The sequence below is a fragment of the Papio anubis genome, unplaced genomic scaffold (genome assembly GCF_008728515.1).
Source record: "Papio anubis isolate 15944 unplaced genomic scaffold, Panubis1.0 scaffold647, whole genome shotgun sequence".
Taxonomy (NCBI): domain Eukaryota; kingdom Metazoa; phylum Chordata; class Mammalia; order Primates; family Cercopithecidae; genus Papio; species Papio anubis.
Genome location: NW_022166694.1, coordinates 26,064 through 44,443, shown reverse-complemented (window position 1 = coordinate 44,443; position 18,380 = coordinate 26,064). Strand labels below are relative to the sequence as shown.

Below are 18,380 nucleotides of genomic sequence, written 5' to 3'. Positions count from 1 at the left end.
CTGTGACCTGCTCTTGAGTCACCACTGCTCCTGCCTGGTCCACTTACTCCACCCCAGGGCTGCTGCTTGGTGAGGCTGCGAGGCCTTCCTGCTCTGTCCCTAGCAGGGATTCCACCTAGGCCACTGCCCTTGCAACCTACAAGGGATTTTCTCCATGTGGAGTAGGGGAGACCCCTTAGCCTGAGGCTGCCTCTGCCCACCCTCTGCACCTGGGAACTGCCACTGCCACAGCCACCATCTCCCACACAGACCCTCCTGGAGAGGGGGCTCCAAATTTGAGTTCCTGTTTCATTTAATATGCTTTACAACAGCAGTATTAGAGGAAATCCTATTAAGATTATAGAGCTGAAATTATGAACATTTTTATTGGACATCAACATTGAAAGCAGGAATTTTGAGCAATTGGCACGTGAATTTCATACCCTTTTCCTGGCCAAAACCCCAGTGACCTACGAGGAAACCATTCCTGCCCACAGGGAAGCAGAACCGACAATCCCTCTACAGGAGACACCGCAGGTGAGAGCAGGAGCGACCACAGACCTGCACTGCCCGTCCTGTAGGTGTCCCCTGGACGGGGCCCTCTTGCTGCAGGGCAGGGGATGAACCGTCCCATCTGCCCAGGCCTGAGGCGCCAACTGACAGTGCCATTAGGTTCAAGGATGAGAAACCAGCGCCCCTACCGCCAGACACACAGAAGTGGGGAAATGACAGAGACTCAGGTCTCCTGGACATCCCAGCTTCTCACTGTCCCCTGCATGGCCTGTTTTTGCAGAAACACGAAACTTCCTGCTGTCTCTTTTCATCTCCCATCAAACAACCTGACTGGGGGGGGGGGAAGATTCTGACCGTCCCTTACTCCAAATTTACCAGGCAGTGACTACCTTGAGAAAGGGAAGTTGGCTCAGGGAGGGCAAGGTGAGGCCACAGAGCACAGAACAAAGCCCCCAAAAGATGGTGCCTGGTGACTGTGTCCCTCAGGGACTGGAGAACAAAACACTCGGAGGTGGGATGAAAACAGGGACCACAGCTGCCCTGATGAGGGGCTGGGCCCCGCTCCTCAAATGGCCCAGGAACATCTGTATCTACTCATCCATGTCATCTGCAAGGAAACTCTAGGAGGCCAGGTGGTGGGAACCTGGAAAGTGCCTCCTGGAGGAGGCACATAGGGGAGGCACTGCCTCTCCTTGGATTCCTCTCCAGTTTCTGGCCCTCCCCAGATCACAGCTGCCTTTACTATTTGCTCCCTCTGAGGCCATGATCATCCATCAGCATGGGATTCCCAACTCACCCCACCTGGACGCACCCTCGTGAGCCTGAGAGACAGAGAGGCCGGGACGGGGACAGAGCAGGCGCTGCAGCCCTCCCTGCTGCCCACTCCACCTGCAGCAGGAGGAGGCCACAGCTGGACGTTCGAGGGCCTTTCCCCAGTCCTGGCTTGGGAAGGACTTATGGGTGTAGATGGGAATGTGGCTCTCATTACCCTCCCAAATACCCCAACTTCCATCCCCTATTCCAGCCTTGTCACCTACATCCTATCAGGAGCAATGAGGGGACCCTGCTACCCAGACAGGAGCCTTGTCATCTCCAGAAACTGCCTCCTTTTCTCACCTGGACCCTCTGCCGCTGATGTTTTCTTCTTCTTGCAACAATGAACACAGATAATAATAAATGCTGTAACAACGGCAACAGCAACAAGAACATACAGAAGGTTTAGCCGTTCACTCTGAAGCACCGGTGGCTTCCCTGAAAAAAGGGACTTGTTATACACTGGGCAGAGAACTACAGCCTTCCCTGTTGTCCCTACCCTGGCCTGACCCTCTCCAGGGTCACCCCAGCCTCACCAGAGGGCACAGGGTGAGTGCTGTGATTCCCGCTGTGTTCCATGTAGCAGGCGAACCTCTGCTCCTCTCCTTGGCGAATCCTGGTGGCCACCCAGGTCTGGTAGGTTCCATTCCAATCAGGCAGGACATCCCCCCACTGCTGGGCGTCGTGGCTCAAAGATACTCCATCCTGACGCCAGGTCAGTGCGATATTCCGGGGATAGAAGCCGGAAGCCCTGCATGTCACGGTGATGTTGCCCTCTGAGGCCTCGCTGTGGGTGACGTTCACCATGGGGGGCGCTGGAGAAGAAAGGGCAGAGCCAGTGAAGCCCTGCTCCCCTCTAAGGGAGATGCAGGGAACGGGGCTGCTCCTCTCCACTGTTCTCACTCTGGCTGAATCCCTCACAGATCCCGGACCTTCTGTAAGTCTGTCCTCACCCTGGGGCCCAGTTCCTCCAGGCTAGCAGGAGGATGGGCCTTGGGACTGTGGCCTCAGGCTCTGGGATCCCCACATTGATGCTGAGGAGGGGGATGTTGGGGTGGACTCCTGGGTCGTGGGGCCAGGAGGGAACTCTCTGGGATGGGCAGGCTGGGAGGCAGAGGGGGCAGCCCTGGCCCTGAAGGCTTCCTCTCCTGCCTGACACCCACCACAGGCTCAGGATTCGGTCAGAGGGCCCGCCGCTTTCCCCAATTACAACACTGGAAGGTTCAGTCCCTGACTCACTGTCTTTATCCAGTGGCTCTAACAGGAGAGGCAAATCAGACACAATATGCCAACAGGAAATGCTTGCATCCATAGCACAGGGAGGGTTTCCCTGGACAGAGCTGGGAGGCGGAGGCAACTCTAGCAGAATTGGAGGGAGCGGAGAGCCCCTGGCCAGGGTTGGTACCTGTTCTCCTGACGGCCACCCTGGATTTCTAGATATCGCTGTAGTTTCTTCAGGCAGTCTGCCTGCATAGCGCGATAGTGTGTCTTAGTCTTCATGGTATCTTCCTTCCAGAAATTCATGATGTTCAGAGCCAGGGTCTGAGCTCTGGAGGACTGGAGTCACTGTCCATTTCTGAGTCTCCAGGTTTAGGGAGAGGAAGAGCTCGCCATCGTAGTAGAAATGCCAGGAAGCCCCCGGTGCTGCCGTCTTCATAGATCTCACAGATCTTAATCTTCTGGAGGGAATGCAAACCTGCCCCCACCCAGCAGTGACTTCTCCATTCCCGAAACCATCACCTTTCCACTCAGGTGAGGAACTCAGCCCAGCAGGGACACCTCCCTGGCCCTCCTCCATGCCTCCCTGTGTGGGCTGAGTGCTGGCTCACCACCCTGCTGAGCCCCACTGACCTACTCCTCACCCCCACCCCCAGCCAGAACCAGCAGGAAGAGACGGGTCCTGCTCTCTGCCTCCAACACTCCTGGAGAAGGCCTCCCATTACTCTTGCCCCTGCCCGCTCTCACCTCCTTTCTGGCCCTCAATATGAGTCAGAGTCCTCCTGAGGTCCTGCGCATTCTCTGTCAAGTCCTCGGTCTCTTGGTCTCCCAGGACTGCTTCTGCCCACTGTCCCTGGGGCCTTGCCCTGCGCGTCTCCCTGTCATAGCGCACGAAGAGCTGACTATCCAGATGTCCCTCAGCAAGAAACTCTGACTGCACAGATCCATCCCGGGACAACACCGTGATGTTGTAACGAAGACTGTGGAGCTCTGGGGAAGAGGAAATCACAGATGAAACTTCTTCCTGGAAATAACTTAACATCGATGTTTAACACACAGGTCTGCTGTCCCAAGCTTCTTGAGGAGGCAGGAAATGCACACGGGCAAAGGGACAAGAACGAGGATTTCAGATACAAGGAAAACTGTGAGGGTGGGAGGACAGAGCAGGGGACTGACGAACGGAAGAAGAGGGAATGGAGATAGCAAACAGGCCAGGTGCACCAGGACTGGGTGGCAAACTAAAGGAATGAGGGCCATGGGAGTGAGGCTGCCCTGAAGGGTCAAGGGGAAACATGATTGGAAAGGTCTTACCAGAGGGACAGGAGGAATGGGAAAGGACTCAGGCTCAGGGGACCCATGTCCAGGTGTGGCGCTGTGTGGTGCACAGGTGAGGTGAGGAAGTGGAGAGCAAGGGGCACTGCCGAGGAAAAGACATCATAAAGCGAGGAGGACAAAGGAGGGTGGTCGCAAGGCACAAGGAGTAGGTTAGCAAGGGGGTGAGTCAGTATCCCAGAGGAGCAATGGTGTGGGCTTGGGTCCAAAGTGGAGGAGTGGCATGACAAGGCCCCAGGACAGCAATTGGATGGACCAGCTAGTGTCCACCGGGGTGGGCAGGTGACAGGTCTCAAAGAGTCAGTCCATCTTTTCAGCAAATAGTGTTGGGGGGGCACTGGATGTTCAAAATAAAATAAATTGGACCCTTAGTATACAAAAATTAACTCAAAATGAATCAAAGACCTAAACTCTACACTCAAGAACTAAAACTGAAAAATATCTTAGAAAAAAGCATTGGGGATAATTTTCATGACACAGGATTTGACAGTGCTTTCATGGATATGACGCCAAGGCACAGATAGAATAGAAAGAACTGACAAACTGGACTCACGAATATTCAAAACATCTGTGCATCAAAGGGCACAATCAGAGTGAAAAAGCAATCAACCCCTGAAATGAAATAAAAATTGCAAGTCATATATCTGATAAGATATTAGCTTCCAGAAGGCCAGGCGTGGTGGCTCACGCCTGTAATCCCAGCACTTTGGGAGGCCGAGGCAGGCGGATCACGAGGTCAGGAGATCAAGACCATACTGGCTAACATGGTGAAATTCCGTCTCTGCTAAGAAAAAAAAAAATACAAAAAAAGTAGCCGGGCACGGTGGTGGGCACCTGTAGTCTCAGCTACTTGGGAGGCCGAGGCAGGAGAATGGCGTGAACCGAGGAGGCGGAGTTTGCAGTGAGCTGAGATGGCGCCACTGCACTCCAGCCTGGGTGACAGAGGGAGACTCTGTCTCAGGAAAAAAAAAAAAAAAAAAAAATTAGCCAGGCATGGTGGCAGGAGCCTGTAGTCCCAGCTACTAGGGAGGCTGAGGCAGGAGAATGGCATGAACCTGGAAGGCAGAGCTTGTAGTGAGCAGAGATCGTGCCACACCACTGCACTCCAGCCTGGGTGACAGAGCAAGACTCTGTCTCAAAAAAAAAAAAAAAAAAAAAAACAAGAAATTAGTTTTCAGAATATACAGAATATTAAAAAGTCTGATAAAAACAACAAAACAGTCAACCCACTCAAAAATGGGCAAAGTAGCCATGAGAAGCTATGTGGGGGAGAAAAATGGGCAAAATACTTGAATGGCCAATTCTTCAAAGAAAATATACAAATGATCGATAAACACACGAAAAGATGCTCAATATCAGTAGTCACTAGGAAAATGCAAATCAAAACCACAATGAGATAATGAGATACTACCTCAAACCAATCAGGATGGCTATTATCACACACACACACACAAATAGCAAGTTTGGCAAGAAGGTAGAGAAACTGAAGCCCCTGTATGCTGCTTTTGGAAATATAAAATGGCACACCTGCAATGGAAAACACTACGGTGATGCCTCTCAATATTAAAACATGAAATACTGTATGATCCAACAATTCTATTTCTGGATATATACCCAAAAGAAATACCCAAAAGAAATAAATATATACCCAAGAGAAATGAAATATTTGCCAATATCCAAAAGGCAGAAATAATCCAAGTGTCCACTGTCTGAGGAATGGATAACGAAGACGTGGTACATACGTATCATGAGTATTATTCATCATTAAAAGGAATGAAATTCTGACCCATACTACAACCTGGATGAACCTCAAAATATTATAAGTGAAATAAGCCAGAAACAAAAAGACAAAACATTACATGATTCTACTCTAAATGAGGTATCTAGAGTGTCAAATTCATAGAAACAAAGTAGAATGGTGGCTACCAGGGGGCCGAGGTGTTTGGTGAACAGCGGAGTTACCACACGGGTACAGAGTTTGGGTCAACAAAAAATGTGAATGTAGCCAATGCCACCCCCAGTATACACCTAAAAGTGGTTAAGACAGTAAAATTTATGTAATGTATACTTTACCACAATTAAACATTTAAAGAACAAGAAATACCAGTCCTATTCAAATTGTTCTGAAAAATAGAGGAGGAAGGAATACTTCCAAACTCATTTTACAAAGCCAGGAATATCCTGATACCAAAACCAGGCAAAGACACATCAAAAAAAGAAAACTACAGGCCTATATCCCTGGTGAACACTGAGGCAAATATTGTCAATGAAATACTAGCAAACCAAATTCAACAATATATTAACAAGATCATTCTTCATGATCAAGTGGAATGTATTCCAAGTATGCATCTACAAATTAATCAATGTAGTACATCATATCAACAGAATAAAGGACAAAAGCCATATCACCATTTCAACTGATACTGAAAAAGCATGATAAATTTAACATCCCTTCATGATAAAAACTCTAAAAACACTGAGTATACAATGAAAAGACCTCAATATAATAAAAGTCATATATGACAAACTCACAGCTAGTAACATACTGAATGGGGGAAAACTGAGAGCCTTTTCTCTAAGATCTGGAACAAGACAAGGATGACTACTTTCACTACAGTTATTCAACACAATACTGCAAGTCCTAGCTAGAGCAATCAGACAGGAGAAGGAAATAAAGGGCATCAAAATTGGAAAAGAAGAAGTCAGATTATCCTTGTTTGTACATCATGTGGTCTGATATTTGGAAAAACCTAAAGACTCCACCAAAAACCTAATAGAACTGAAGAACAAATTCAGTAAAGTTGCAGGATACAACAGCAACATGAAGAATCAGTAGCATTTCTATGTGCTAACAGCAAATAATCTGAAAAAGAAATCAAGAAACTAATCCCATTTAGCTACAAATAAAATAAAATACCTAGGAATAAACTGTGGGGAAAAGAAAGAGATTAGCCTGTTACTGTGTCTATATAGAAAGAAGTAGACCTAAGAGACTCCATTTTGTTCTGTATTTGAGATGCTGTTAATCTGTGATCCTACTCCCAACCTTGTCCTTGCAAGAGACATGTGCTGTGGCGACTCAAGGTTTAATGGATTTTGGGCTGTGCAGGATGTGTCTTTGTTAAACAAATGCCTGAAGGCAGCTTGCTGGTTAAAAGTCATCACCATTCTCTTAATTTCAACTACCCAGGGACACGTACACGGCCAAAGGTCGCAGGGACCTCTGCCTAGAAAAGCTAGGTATTGTCCAAGGTTTCTCCCCATGTGATAGGCTGAAACAATGCTGCTAAAAGGTTTATGGAGATGTTTGCATATGCATCTCAAGGCACAGCATTTTCCTTTAAACTTATTCACGTCCCAGAGATTTTTGTTCTTATGTCTTACTGCTGATTTCCTCCCTACAATGATCCTATTGTCCTGCCACTCCCTTATCTTTAAGATGGTAAAGATAATCATTAATAAATACTAAGGGAACTCAGAGACCGGTGCCGGTGTGGGTCCTCTGTAAGCTGAGCGCTTGGGCCCCGCTTTTCTTTCTCTATACTTTGTCTCTGTGTCTTATTTCTGGTGTGGAGGGGCAGGCCACCCCTTCAATAAACTTAACTGAAGAAGTGAAAGATCTCTCCAATAAAAACCATAAAACACTGATGCGGAGCCGGGTGCGGTGGCTCAAGCCTGTAATCCCAGCACTTTGGGAGGCCGAGACGGGCGGATCACGAAGTCAGGAGATCCAGACCATCCTGGCTAACACAGTGAAACCCCGTCTCTACTAAAAAAAAAAATACAAAAAACTAGCCGGGCGCGGTGGCGGGTGCCTGTAGTCCCAGGTACTTGGGAGGCTGAGGCAGGAGAATGGCGTGAACCCGGGAGATGGAGCTTGCAGTGAGCTGAGATCCGGCCACTGCACTCCAGCCTGGGCAACAGAGCGAGACTCTGTCTCAGAAAAAACAAACAAACAAACAAAAAAACCCAAAACACTGATGCAAAAAACTGAAGAGGACACAATAAAATGGAAAAGGCATTCCATGTTCATGGACTGGAAGAATCAATTTTTTTTTTTTTTTCTGAGATGGAGTTTTGCTCCCGTTGCCTGGACTGGAGTGCAATGGCGCGATCTCAACTCACCGAGACCTCTGCCTCCTGGGTTTTCAAGCGGTTCTCCTGCCTCAGCTTTCCTGAGTAGCTGGGATTACAGGCATATGCTACCACGCTCGGCTAATTTTGTATGTTTAGTAGAAGCGGGTTTTCTCCATGTTGATCAGGCTGGTTTTGAACTCTCGACCTCAAGTGATCTACCCGCCTCGGCCCCCCAAAGTGCTGGGATTACAAGCGTGAGCCACTGCGCCCAGCCGGAAGAATCAATTTTGTTAAAATATCCATCCTACCCAAAGCAATCTATAAATTCAATGCAATTCCTATCAAAACACCAATGACATTCTTCACAGAAATAGAAAAACAATTCTAAAATGTATATGGAATCACAAAAAACCCAGAATAGATAAAGCTACCCTGAGCAAAAAGAACAAAACTAGAGGAATCACATTATTTGACTTCAAATTATACTACAGAGATACAGTAATCAAAACAGCATGGTAGTGGCATAAAAACAGACACACAGACCAATGAAACAGAATACAGAACCCAGAAACAAATCCATACATCTACAGTGAACTCATTTCTAACAAAGGTACCCATAACACATACTGGGCAAAGGAGAGTCTCTTCAATAAATGGTTCTGGGGAAACTGGATATCCACATGCAGAAGAATGAAACTGGACCCTATCTCTCACCATATACAAAAATCAAATCAAAAAGGATTAAAGACGTAAATCTATGACCTCAAACTATGAAACTATAGTATCTAATAATCCAATTTAAAAATAAGCAAAAGATCTGAATAATCATTTCTCAAAAGAAGACATACAAATGGCAAACAGGTATATGAAAAAGTCCTCAACATCATGCGTCATCAGATGAAGGCAAATCAAATCATCCCACCCTTATCCAGAAGACAGGCAATAAGGAATGCTGGCGAGGATGTAGCAAAAGGGAACCCTTGTACATTGTTGGTGGGAATGTAAACTAGTACGACCACTATGGGAAACAATGTGGAGGTTCTTCCAAAAACTAAAAATATAATAGAACTGTCATATGCTCCACACTCCCACTGTTAGGCATATACCCAAAAGAAAGGAAATCGGTGTATTAAACAGTTGCCTACATTTCCATGTTTATTGCAGCACTATTCAAAACAGCCAAGATCTGCAAGCAACCTAAGTGTCCATCAACAGACGAATGAAGAAAGAAAATGTGGTGTACTAAATGTGGTGTACGTGTGTATGTGGAGTACTATTCAGCCATAGTGTCATTTGAAAAGAACTGGAGGTCATTATGTGAAGTGAAATAAGCCAGGCCCAGACAGACAAACTTTGCATGTTCTCACTTATTTGTGAGAGCCAAAAATTAAAACAGTTGATCTCATGGGGAGAGGCAATAGAATGATGATTACCAGAGGCTGAGAAGGGTAGTGGGGAGTGGGGGAGTGGGATGGTTAATGGGTACAAAAATATAGTTAGAATGAATAAGATCTAGTAGATAGTACAGCAGGGTGGGTACAGTCAACAATAATTTATTGTACGTTTAAAAATAACTGAAAGAGCATAATGGGTTTGTAGCACAAAGAAAGGATAAATGCTTGTTGTGATAGATACTGCATTTACCCTGATGTGATTATTACATATTGTAGGCCTGTGTTAAAATATCCCAGGTACCCCATAAATAAATACATATATATCTACTACATACCCAAACAAAAGTTAAAAATTAAAAACAAAGTAAGGGGTGGGAGTGCTGGCCAGAGAGAGAAAACCAAGGTAAAGGGAGAGATTCTCAGCCTGAGGAAGGGCCTGCCAAAAGGAGTAGTGCTGGAGGGGGAACAGTGGCACCCCAAGAGCAGGCAAAACAGATTTTAGATATGTGGTGTAGGGAGTGAGAGCCCACTGGGGTCAAGGAACCAAAAGAAAAGAATGAAGGTCAAGGAGCAGTTGGCCCAACAGCCTGTTTTAGGTCTGGGTTGGGGAGGGGAGATGGGCAGAGCAAGAACTGGAGGGCGGCATGACCATGGGGCAGGAGTAACTGTGGGAGAACTCGAGGTAGGGTGAGGATAGGAGGGGAGGGTGGGGCTTGGGAAAGATGAGAACTTGCTGAGGGCCCAAGGCAGCTGGGCAAGAAGTGGGAGCAGTGCAAGGTCCCAAGGTGGAGAGGGGCGGAGGGACCCGGGAGGGATGGTTCAGCACCTGTGGGCCAGAGGGTGGGGTCCTCAAGAGGGTGAGGCTGAGGATGAAGGAGTGGGGAAGGGGCCACCGTGAGGCAGAGTCCAGAGGAGGCACCTGCACTAGAGAGGAGGGGGCATTTGCACTGCCCTGTGCCCTGCCTAAGGCCCAACTGCCATTAGCACCAGGGCTCCCCTTGGGTGGTCTGGAGGGGAGTGGGATGGAGGGAAGACCCCCAGAAAAAAGGCAGCACCAGAAAGTTAGGGTCAGGGACAGTTGGGAGTAGGAGGCATAGGGGCAGCACTGGGTGAAGGCTGCTTGTAGGAAAGGCCCATAAGGGAGGCAGGAGGGACCTTCGGTGGCGGGGGCAGGGGATGAGGGCAGAGGACACCCTAGAAATGGATCAGAGAACAGCACACAGGAAGGGGTAGCAGGGAGCTGGGAGGGCAACAGCACCCAGCGGGCCTTGAGATGGGCAGGGAGGAGGTAGGAGGGAATCTGGTGTCCTTAGATCATTGGTCATTAGTAGGAGTGGGATGCGAGAGAGGAGAGGACTCCCGGAAGCCGGAGTCGAGGGGAGAATGAGCTGGGGATGAGAGAAGTCGCAGGAAAAATCCTCTGTCCGGAGCCTGCAGACTCCAAACCCCCACAGTACCCACAACAGCAGGAAGCACCAGCTCCGGGTCCCAAGAAAGGAGGGCTCCAAATCCAGGAGCTGCGGCCCAGGAGCTGAGAACACGTCGGCTCCGGGAGAGGACAGGACTTCAGGGACCTGAGAGCCGCCCCGAGCACCGGGGGTTGTGGCTGCCTCAGTGGCCGAGCTGGAAGAGCCCTCGAATGCCATTCACAGGAGCAGCCCCGGAGGCAGCCCGGGAACCCATGGGCCTCAGAAGGACTGGTTTGTCCGAAAAGTGAGAGGAAGCGGAGGAGAGGCGAGGAGAGCAAGCCCAGGAGGAGATCAGAATAGGCAGGTGATGCGGGATCCCGAGGACTGAAAAGAGACGGGAAAGCAGGCTGAAGTGTGGCGGCAACGGCCGCGTCCGGCTCCCCGCACCACCGACAGCGCACCTGAGCCCCGCCCTGACAGCACAGCGCTCGCCGCGACCCCCCCGACCCCCCGAAACGCCCCGCTGCTCCCGCTCCGCCGAGGACCGCCAGGAACGCCACTCACCAGCAGCGGCTCCCGGACATGTAACATGGAATATGCTGGCCAGAAACAGCAAGACCCGGCCCAGTCCCATGGCCCCGACGTCCCCACCCTCTCAGCGGCTCAAGCAGGGTCGAACTGAGCTAAGCCCGGGGGGAAAGCGCGGCGGAAACTTAATCACCTGGCCCGGCCCCGACCGCTCATCCAATGAAACTGGGGCCCGGAACTTAGGACCAATCAGGAGCGGAGAGGGCGGGGCCACGCTCGGAAGAGAAAATTCCAGTCGGCTGGAGACTTGGGGAGATTTAGAAGGCGGGACTTGGCGCCCAGAAAAGGGGAGCACGCGGGAGCGCAGCCTAAAGCAGGGACGAGCTTCGAGTAGCTGAGAGTACAGCTCCAACTTCATGAGCACGGCCAGGGCCCTGCCCGCCCTCCCGGCATCGCGACCACCCATCCCCACACCCCCACCCCTAGGAGAGCGGGCCTCACCAAGCCCCATTCGCCGGCCGCCCCATCAGATCGGCTCTCACTGGCTTGTTCCTTCCGGGACGGACAATGCGTGGCTATTCTCCCAACACACTCCCTTAACCGCGCACAGCGTCACTGGCCAGATTTGCAGACCTGTTTCCAGATCTCAGCCACCTCTGCCTCTCAAAAGTACCTGCCCCAGTAGAACAGCTCAGACCACAAACTCTCTTAGACGTTTCAGCTTTATAATCTCCTTCTCTTCCCTTTGACTCAAAGCCAGGCCCCCCTTTCAACCCTTTATATCCTTTAAGTGTCTGAGGTCTCCCAGGGCCGCCTCTCTATTCAGTCCCTGGGTGATCACAGGGCCAACGAGGCGGCTCCCCGTGGTTCACTACACCAAGCTCTCTCCAGACTCCTTTTTCCAGCCTGTTTTAGGACATCTGTACCTCTGGGACCATAGTCCCCTCCAATGTGGCAGATCTACAAGGACTCTCTACACATCTCCCACCACATCATCCTCTCTTCCTCCTCAGTTTCTCTTAAGAACATCACCATCCTTGGTCCCTTCTGATTTCGTCTTTCCCCTTCATCTCCGGGAATCAAAGTCAGCTCCTCCAACCCTATTTCAATCCCACAGCCACAATGTTAGTCTGGGCTCTCCCTTCCCTTCAGCCTAGATTACTGCACAGGCTTCCTAAACACTGTGCCTGCCTCAGTTACAACCAGAGTGCTCCAAGCTACCCACAGCGCCCCATCTGCTGAATGTCACACATGATGGATGCTTCTACTCTATCATGGAAACCCCAGCTGCCACAACCTGCTGTCTGGCACCACCCCCATTTCTCTGGTGACATCTCCCCAGGGTTGCAGTAAAAGTGGGCTCTGGGATCTCCTCACCCTATCCCACCAGAATGCCACTTCTCAAGCAGTTTCCCTCTTCCAGGTTACTGTCACCTCTGACTTGGAACCCATCAGACCACACCATAGCCTTAAAACCTTCCCAATTAGGCTGGTCTGAGTGCAGTGGTGTTTACAACTAATTGATCACAACTAGTTACAGATGTCTTTGTTTCTTCTTCACTCCCAGTGTTTCACTTGACTAGCCTTTAAAAGAAAAAGAAAAGAAAAAAGAAAAAAAGGAAAAAAATCTTCCAGGGTAGATAGTGGTGACAGTGGCACAACCTTGTGATTATGCTAAAAGCCACTGAGCTGTGCACTTTAAAAGGATAAATTGTGTGGCATATGAATTCTCAATTCTCAATAGTAAGAATGCTGTCCGGAAAGCCTCTTTCTACTAAGAGAATTGCCTTGTCCCCAAAGTGCATCTCTTAGTCGCTGGGACATCTAGGCAGTGGTCTTCAAACCTAGCCACTGCATAGAACCACCTGGAGTTTTCAATATCCATGTTCCCAGGCCACAGCCACAACCTAGGTTGTTAAATCAGTAAACCTAGGTTGGACCTAAATCTTAGTATCTTTTAAAGTTCCCTAGGTGTTTCCAATGTATAGTCGTTTTAGAACTACAGATTTAGCCCGTGGTTTGAACCTTCCTGACAGTACTCACTGTGCCCTGCCTTGAATCTTTTTTTATTTATTTTATTTTTTTATTCCAACTGTCACCCAGTTGGAAAGCAGGGGCGTGATTATAGCTCACTGCAGCCTTGAATGCCTGCGCTCAAGCAATCCTCCCACCACAGCCTCTTGAGTAGCTGGGACTACAGGCGAGTGCCACCACACCCAGGTGTCATCTACCATATTCTACCCTGTGAACCCTCCAAGATCAGGAAATGTGCCCATTTCTTCTTTGTCAGCCTCACAAACTTTTTTTTTTTTTAAGTTAAACTATACCTGTCATTACTAACTATTCCCCCATGATCCCTAGCCTATACTTTTCTGTGGATTAAAATGTAGCATATTTGAGAATTTTAACAATTTCTTAGTTTTCCCATTCACATTCACTGATAATTTATTTTGATCCTCATAATTTATTGAGCACAGCAGGGACTGGAGTCCTTTCCCCACCTCAGAGAGATTATTTTCACTGCTAAAGATCGTAAGTCTAGTGAGAGACAGAGAGGGAGATGGACCCAGCCCTTCCCTCCACAGTGTCTACCCTCCCTCCAGGACCTCCTCCCTGTGCCAGCTCCAGCAAAGCATCTCATTCAGCTCACCGCCAAAAAAGACTTAATAGTTCAATAATAATAATAAATATGCAAGGTTTGTTCTAAGGCATTTAGAAGTGGTTTCAGGGAGACATGAAGCCAGTCCTCTCCGGGGCTGGGGGAGGCCAAGATGGTCTCAAGCTCCAGGGGAGTTGCTTCTTAGTGCCCAGGCCTGGGCGTCCCTCCCCCACCAAGCCCCCCAGGTCTTCTGTCCAAAGCCCTCCCCCTCCACCCCACCACCAGCCCCGTCTGCTCTGCCCCATCCTACGTTTTCTCCCTCAGCACTTGCCTTATACCCCATGCACTCAGGAGCACAGAGGCGATTTCCTTCTTGCAGACTTTAGGTGCCACTGCAGGGTCCGGAAAGGAAAGAGAAACGGCCCAGCGCGGTCGCTCCCATAACCCAGGGCGGGGCTGCGCTCCGGCCTCGAAAGCTTTTTTTTTTTTTTTTTTTCCGACAGAGTTTTCCTTCCTGTTGCTCAGGCTGGAGTGCAATGGCGCGATCGGCTCACCGCAACCTCCGTCTCCTAGGTTTAAGCGATTCCTCCCTGCCTCAGCCGCCTACCCTACTAGCTTGGATTACGGGCATTGCAGTTAATTTTGTATTTTTAGTAGAGACGGGGTTTCCCCATGTTGGTCAGGCTGGTCTCGAGCTCCCGACCTCAGGTGATCCGCCGGCCTCGGCCTCCCAGAGTGCTGGGATTACAGGCGAGAGCCACAGCGCCCGGCCTTGCCCGCAAGCGTTTTGAATTCTGCGGCCCGGAGTTCACTGAGAGGAATGGGATCACCCGTCACCCCGCCCTAGTCTACGGAAAATGAAAGAGACGTGTTTACTGATATAGAAACGGAATAACGGCTCTGGGGAGGGCAGAGCTGCCTTCAGGCTTCTGGTCTCCAGCTGCGGGTCACTCACACCTGCCGCTGTGAAATGCAGACCCGCAGGGCAGGAATTCCGAGTCCGAGCAGGAGCGCGATCTGGAATCTGACTCGCTTGAAACAGCACCGCGGTGGATTCGGAGCCGGGTGAGTAGGGAAATGCGCCTCAGTTCCTCCCACGGGCCGCCCACGGATTCCAGGATCCGAAAACGCTTCCTGCTGCTCCGCCACCCCTGGAAGGCAGCGCCCGCCTCTGGGCGGTTCTGATGGAAACGGGCTCCGCCGCCCGCAGGAAAACCCACAACTAAGGGGCCAGGAAAAAGCCTCTCAGGGTCCCGCCCCTTCAGTGAGGATCCTAATTTACGCTCCGAGTGTGGCCTCCATCAAAGACTGGAGTGACCTTCACTGAAATGATACAAGGGGCCCAGGTCGCTGCGGCTCTCAGAATGCGGTGACAGAGCCGCCTCGCGTCCCTTCCGTGACCTGCCCCCGGCGGACACGGACACGTTTGTTGGCCTGGAGGCTGGAATACACCGGAGATGAAATGCAGAGAATGCAGAAAAGAGGGAAGGATAGGGGGACGCGTTGAGGAAAGGAGGGAAGAGATAGGAAGAAAAGGGGAGAGAAAAAGTCAAGGAGAGATTTATTTATTTATTTATTTTTGAGACGGAGTCTCGCTCTGTCGCCCAGGCTGAAGTGTAGTTACGGGATCTCACCGCAAGCTCCGCCTCCTGGGTTCACGAGTAGCTGGGACTACAGGCGCCCGCCACCACGCCCGACTAATTTTTCGTGTTTTAGTAGAGACGGGGTTTCACTGTGTTAGCCAGAATGGTCTCGATCTCCTGACCTCGTGATCTGCCCACCTCGGCCTCCCAAAGTGCTGGGATTACAGGCGTGAGCCACCGGGCCCGGCCGAGAGATAAAATTTAAAAGACGCAGTTTCATTATTATTATTTCTTTTTGCTCTTTATCTAGTTTTACTTATGAACATTTTTACAATAGCTTTCTCTCTCTGTGAATCTGTAAATATACTGCTATTATTGTTATTTCAGAGCCTGTGGAGGTAAGTTGCGGAGAGCATGACCCTCTACCTCCAGATGTGTCAGGGTGTGTCTCCTGGGCACAAAAACAAGGTTTTTGTTTTGTTTTGTTTCACATAAGCAAAGTACAAGCCTCAAAGAGGATAATTTTTTAAAATCATCTTATTGGGGCTTACTTTGCATGCAATAAACTGCATCTATTTAAAATGTTCAACTTGATGAATTTTAGCTGTTGCACACACCCACATCTCCATTACCACAGTGAAGATAAAGAAGATTTCAGTCGTCTCCCAAAAAACAGCTACATGGTAAAATTCTGTGCTGTCATTAAAAAGAGTAAGAACAATTTAAAGTATTGCTATGAAAAGATATGCCAAGCATACTTTTAACCTTTTTTAAAACGTTAAGGAGGCTGGGCGCAGTGGCTCATGCCTGTAATCCCAGCACTTTGGGAGGCTATGGCGGGCATATAACCTGAGGTCGGAAGTTCAAGATCAGCCTGGCCAACATGGTGAACCCCTGTCTCTACTGAAAATACAAACATTAGCCAGGCGTGGTGGCGGGTGCCTGTAGTTCCAGCTGTTTGGGAGGCTGAGGCAGGAGAATCGCTTGAATCTGGGAGGCAGAGGTTAGAGTGAGCTGAGATCATGCCACTGCACTCCAGCCTGGGCGAAAATGCCACTAATACCACTTACATAATATTAATATATATTTTAAGTAGGGGAAAACCTGGAAGATTCCTCACGAAAGTTTTGACAGTGACTGCAGAGACTGGGATAACTTTGTGACTTTCATTTCCTCTTAGATGTTGTACTGGGGTCTGACCGGCAGACCCAGGCTACACGATGGATGAATAACATACTCAAGACACCGATATTCAGTGAAAGAGTGCGCCAGGGGGCCGGGCCACTCACAGAAAGGGTTGTGGCAGCTGCATACCTTCACTAGCTGACCCTGTGGGCCTTTATTCAGCATAGATTTTTTTTTTTTTTTTTTTTTTTTTTTTTTTTTTGAGACGGAGTCTCACTGTGTCTCCCAGGCTGGAGTGCAGTGGCGCGATCTCGGCTCACTGCAAGCTCCGCCCCCCGGGTTCACGCCATTCTCCCGCCTCAGCCTCCCAAGTAGCTGGGACTACAGGCGCCCGCTACCGCGCCCGGCTAGTTTTTTGTATTTTTAGTAGAGACGGGGTTTCACCATGTTAGCCAGGATAGTCTCGATCTCCTGACCTTGTGATCCACCCGCCTCGGCCTCCCAAAGTGCTGGGATTACAGGCTTGAGCCACCGCGCCCGGCCATTCAGCATAGATTTAATGACAAAGGCTTTGAGTCAACATATCTGTGGGTAATTAATCTGGTCGCCATCCCCCCAGAGAGAGCAGTACTACAAATGATCAAAGGTTGGTCTTAGGACCACATGAGTAAGCATGCTCTTTAGATAAACTCCCTTACATGTCTTTGTACCTACTCGAAGCTATTAACTCAAGGTAAGAGGATTAGGCTGCTTTCAGCCATAACCCTATCCTGAGGCTTTTGCAAAACTTTCTGCCTTCCAAGAAGGTTTGTATCTATTACCTATAACTTTATCTTTATAATTATTCCCACCACCTGACCAATCCCCTACAATGTTGAAATTTTATCTTTTAGTATAAACTTGGATTTGGGTGGATTGCAGTGGTTCATGACTATAATCCCAGTTCTTTGGGAATCAGAGGCAGAAGGATTGCTTAAGCCCAGGAGTTCCAGGCTGCAGAGAGCTCTGATTGTGCCATTGCACTCCAGCCTGGGTGACAGGAAGAGACCCTGTCCCCAAAACAGAAAAATAAATAAAAATTTAAAATAATAAAAATTATAAACTTAGATTTATGTGGAGGTTAAGGAAGAGAATATTTCAGTTTGAAAATATGAAGCTAAGCCCCACAACGAAATAGTTACAGAGTTTTAAAAACCAAAATGTTCATTAAAACCCACCACCAGAAACTCTCTTTCAAGAGGATCCTTCATATTTTCATGGCATTGAATCTTTCTTAAAGTGCCTTTGAAAGAGATGTTTACAGTGGAATAGAGAGACATGTAACAATATTTACAAAAGGGGTTGGCTGTAATAAAAAGGAAAACACAAATGAGTGGGGACACAGGGGACCCCGTTCCATTTATTCTCAAAGCACGTTTGAAAACTGCGTTGCCATAGCGTCCTTGGGTGGAGACAAAGTCGAGGCAGATCTCTTTGGTTCCTGAGTATTGATTTGATTTGGAACTGGTCAAAGGCTTTTGTGAAATCAGGCTGACTTTCAGATCTTAAAGTCTCAAGAATGTCTGTTCTATGGCAGTGAGCTTGTGGCAAGAATTCATCTATCTGGGCGATGCTCGCTCTGCTTCCACCTAGTGGCAGTGGTTGGAAGGACAGGGCACAGTGATACTGCATTGGTAGGTCTGAAGCCAAGATGAAACCGCCTTTGCAAAATTTTAACTAAGGAAATGATGACAGTGAAAGGTATCAGACCTAACTGACCCCATCTTGCTTCTAACTGCTAAACTGCCCTTGTTCATTTCTAGGCGTAGGC

At 49.0% G+C, this 18,380-nt stretch overlaps 1 protein-coding gene across 1 annotated transcript; it reads right to left on the bottom strand.

Moving 5' to 3' along the window:
- Positions 1-13: 13 nt before the first annotated feature.
- LOC108585415 (MHC class I polypeptide-related sequence B) lies at positions 14-11,727 on the bottom strand. Its single transcript, XM_031662432.1, is given in 8 exon segments — positions 14-1,743; positions 1,842-2,120; positions 2,711-2,738; positions 2,740-2,865; positions 2,867-2,935; positions 2,937-3,001; positions 3,271-3,513; positions 11,300-11,727. Coding segments are annotated over 8 exon segments (1,065 nt in total). The 5' UTR covers positions 11,370-11,727; the 3' UTR covers positions 14-1,558.
- Between the last annotated feature and the right edge of the window lie 6,653 nt (positions 11,728-18,380).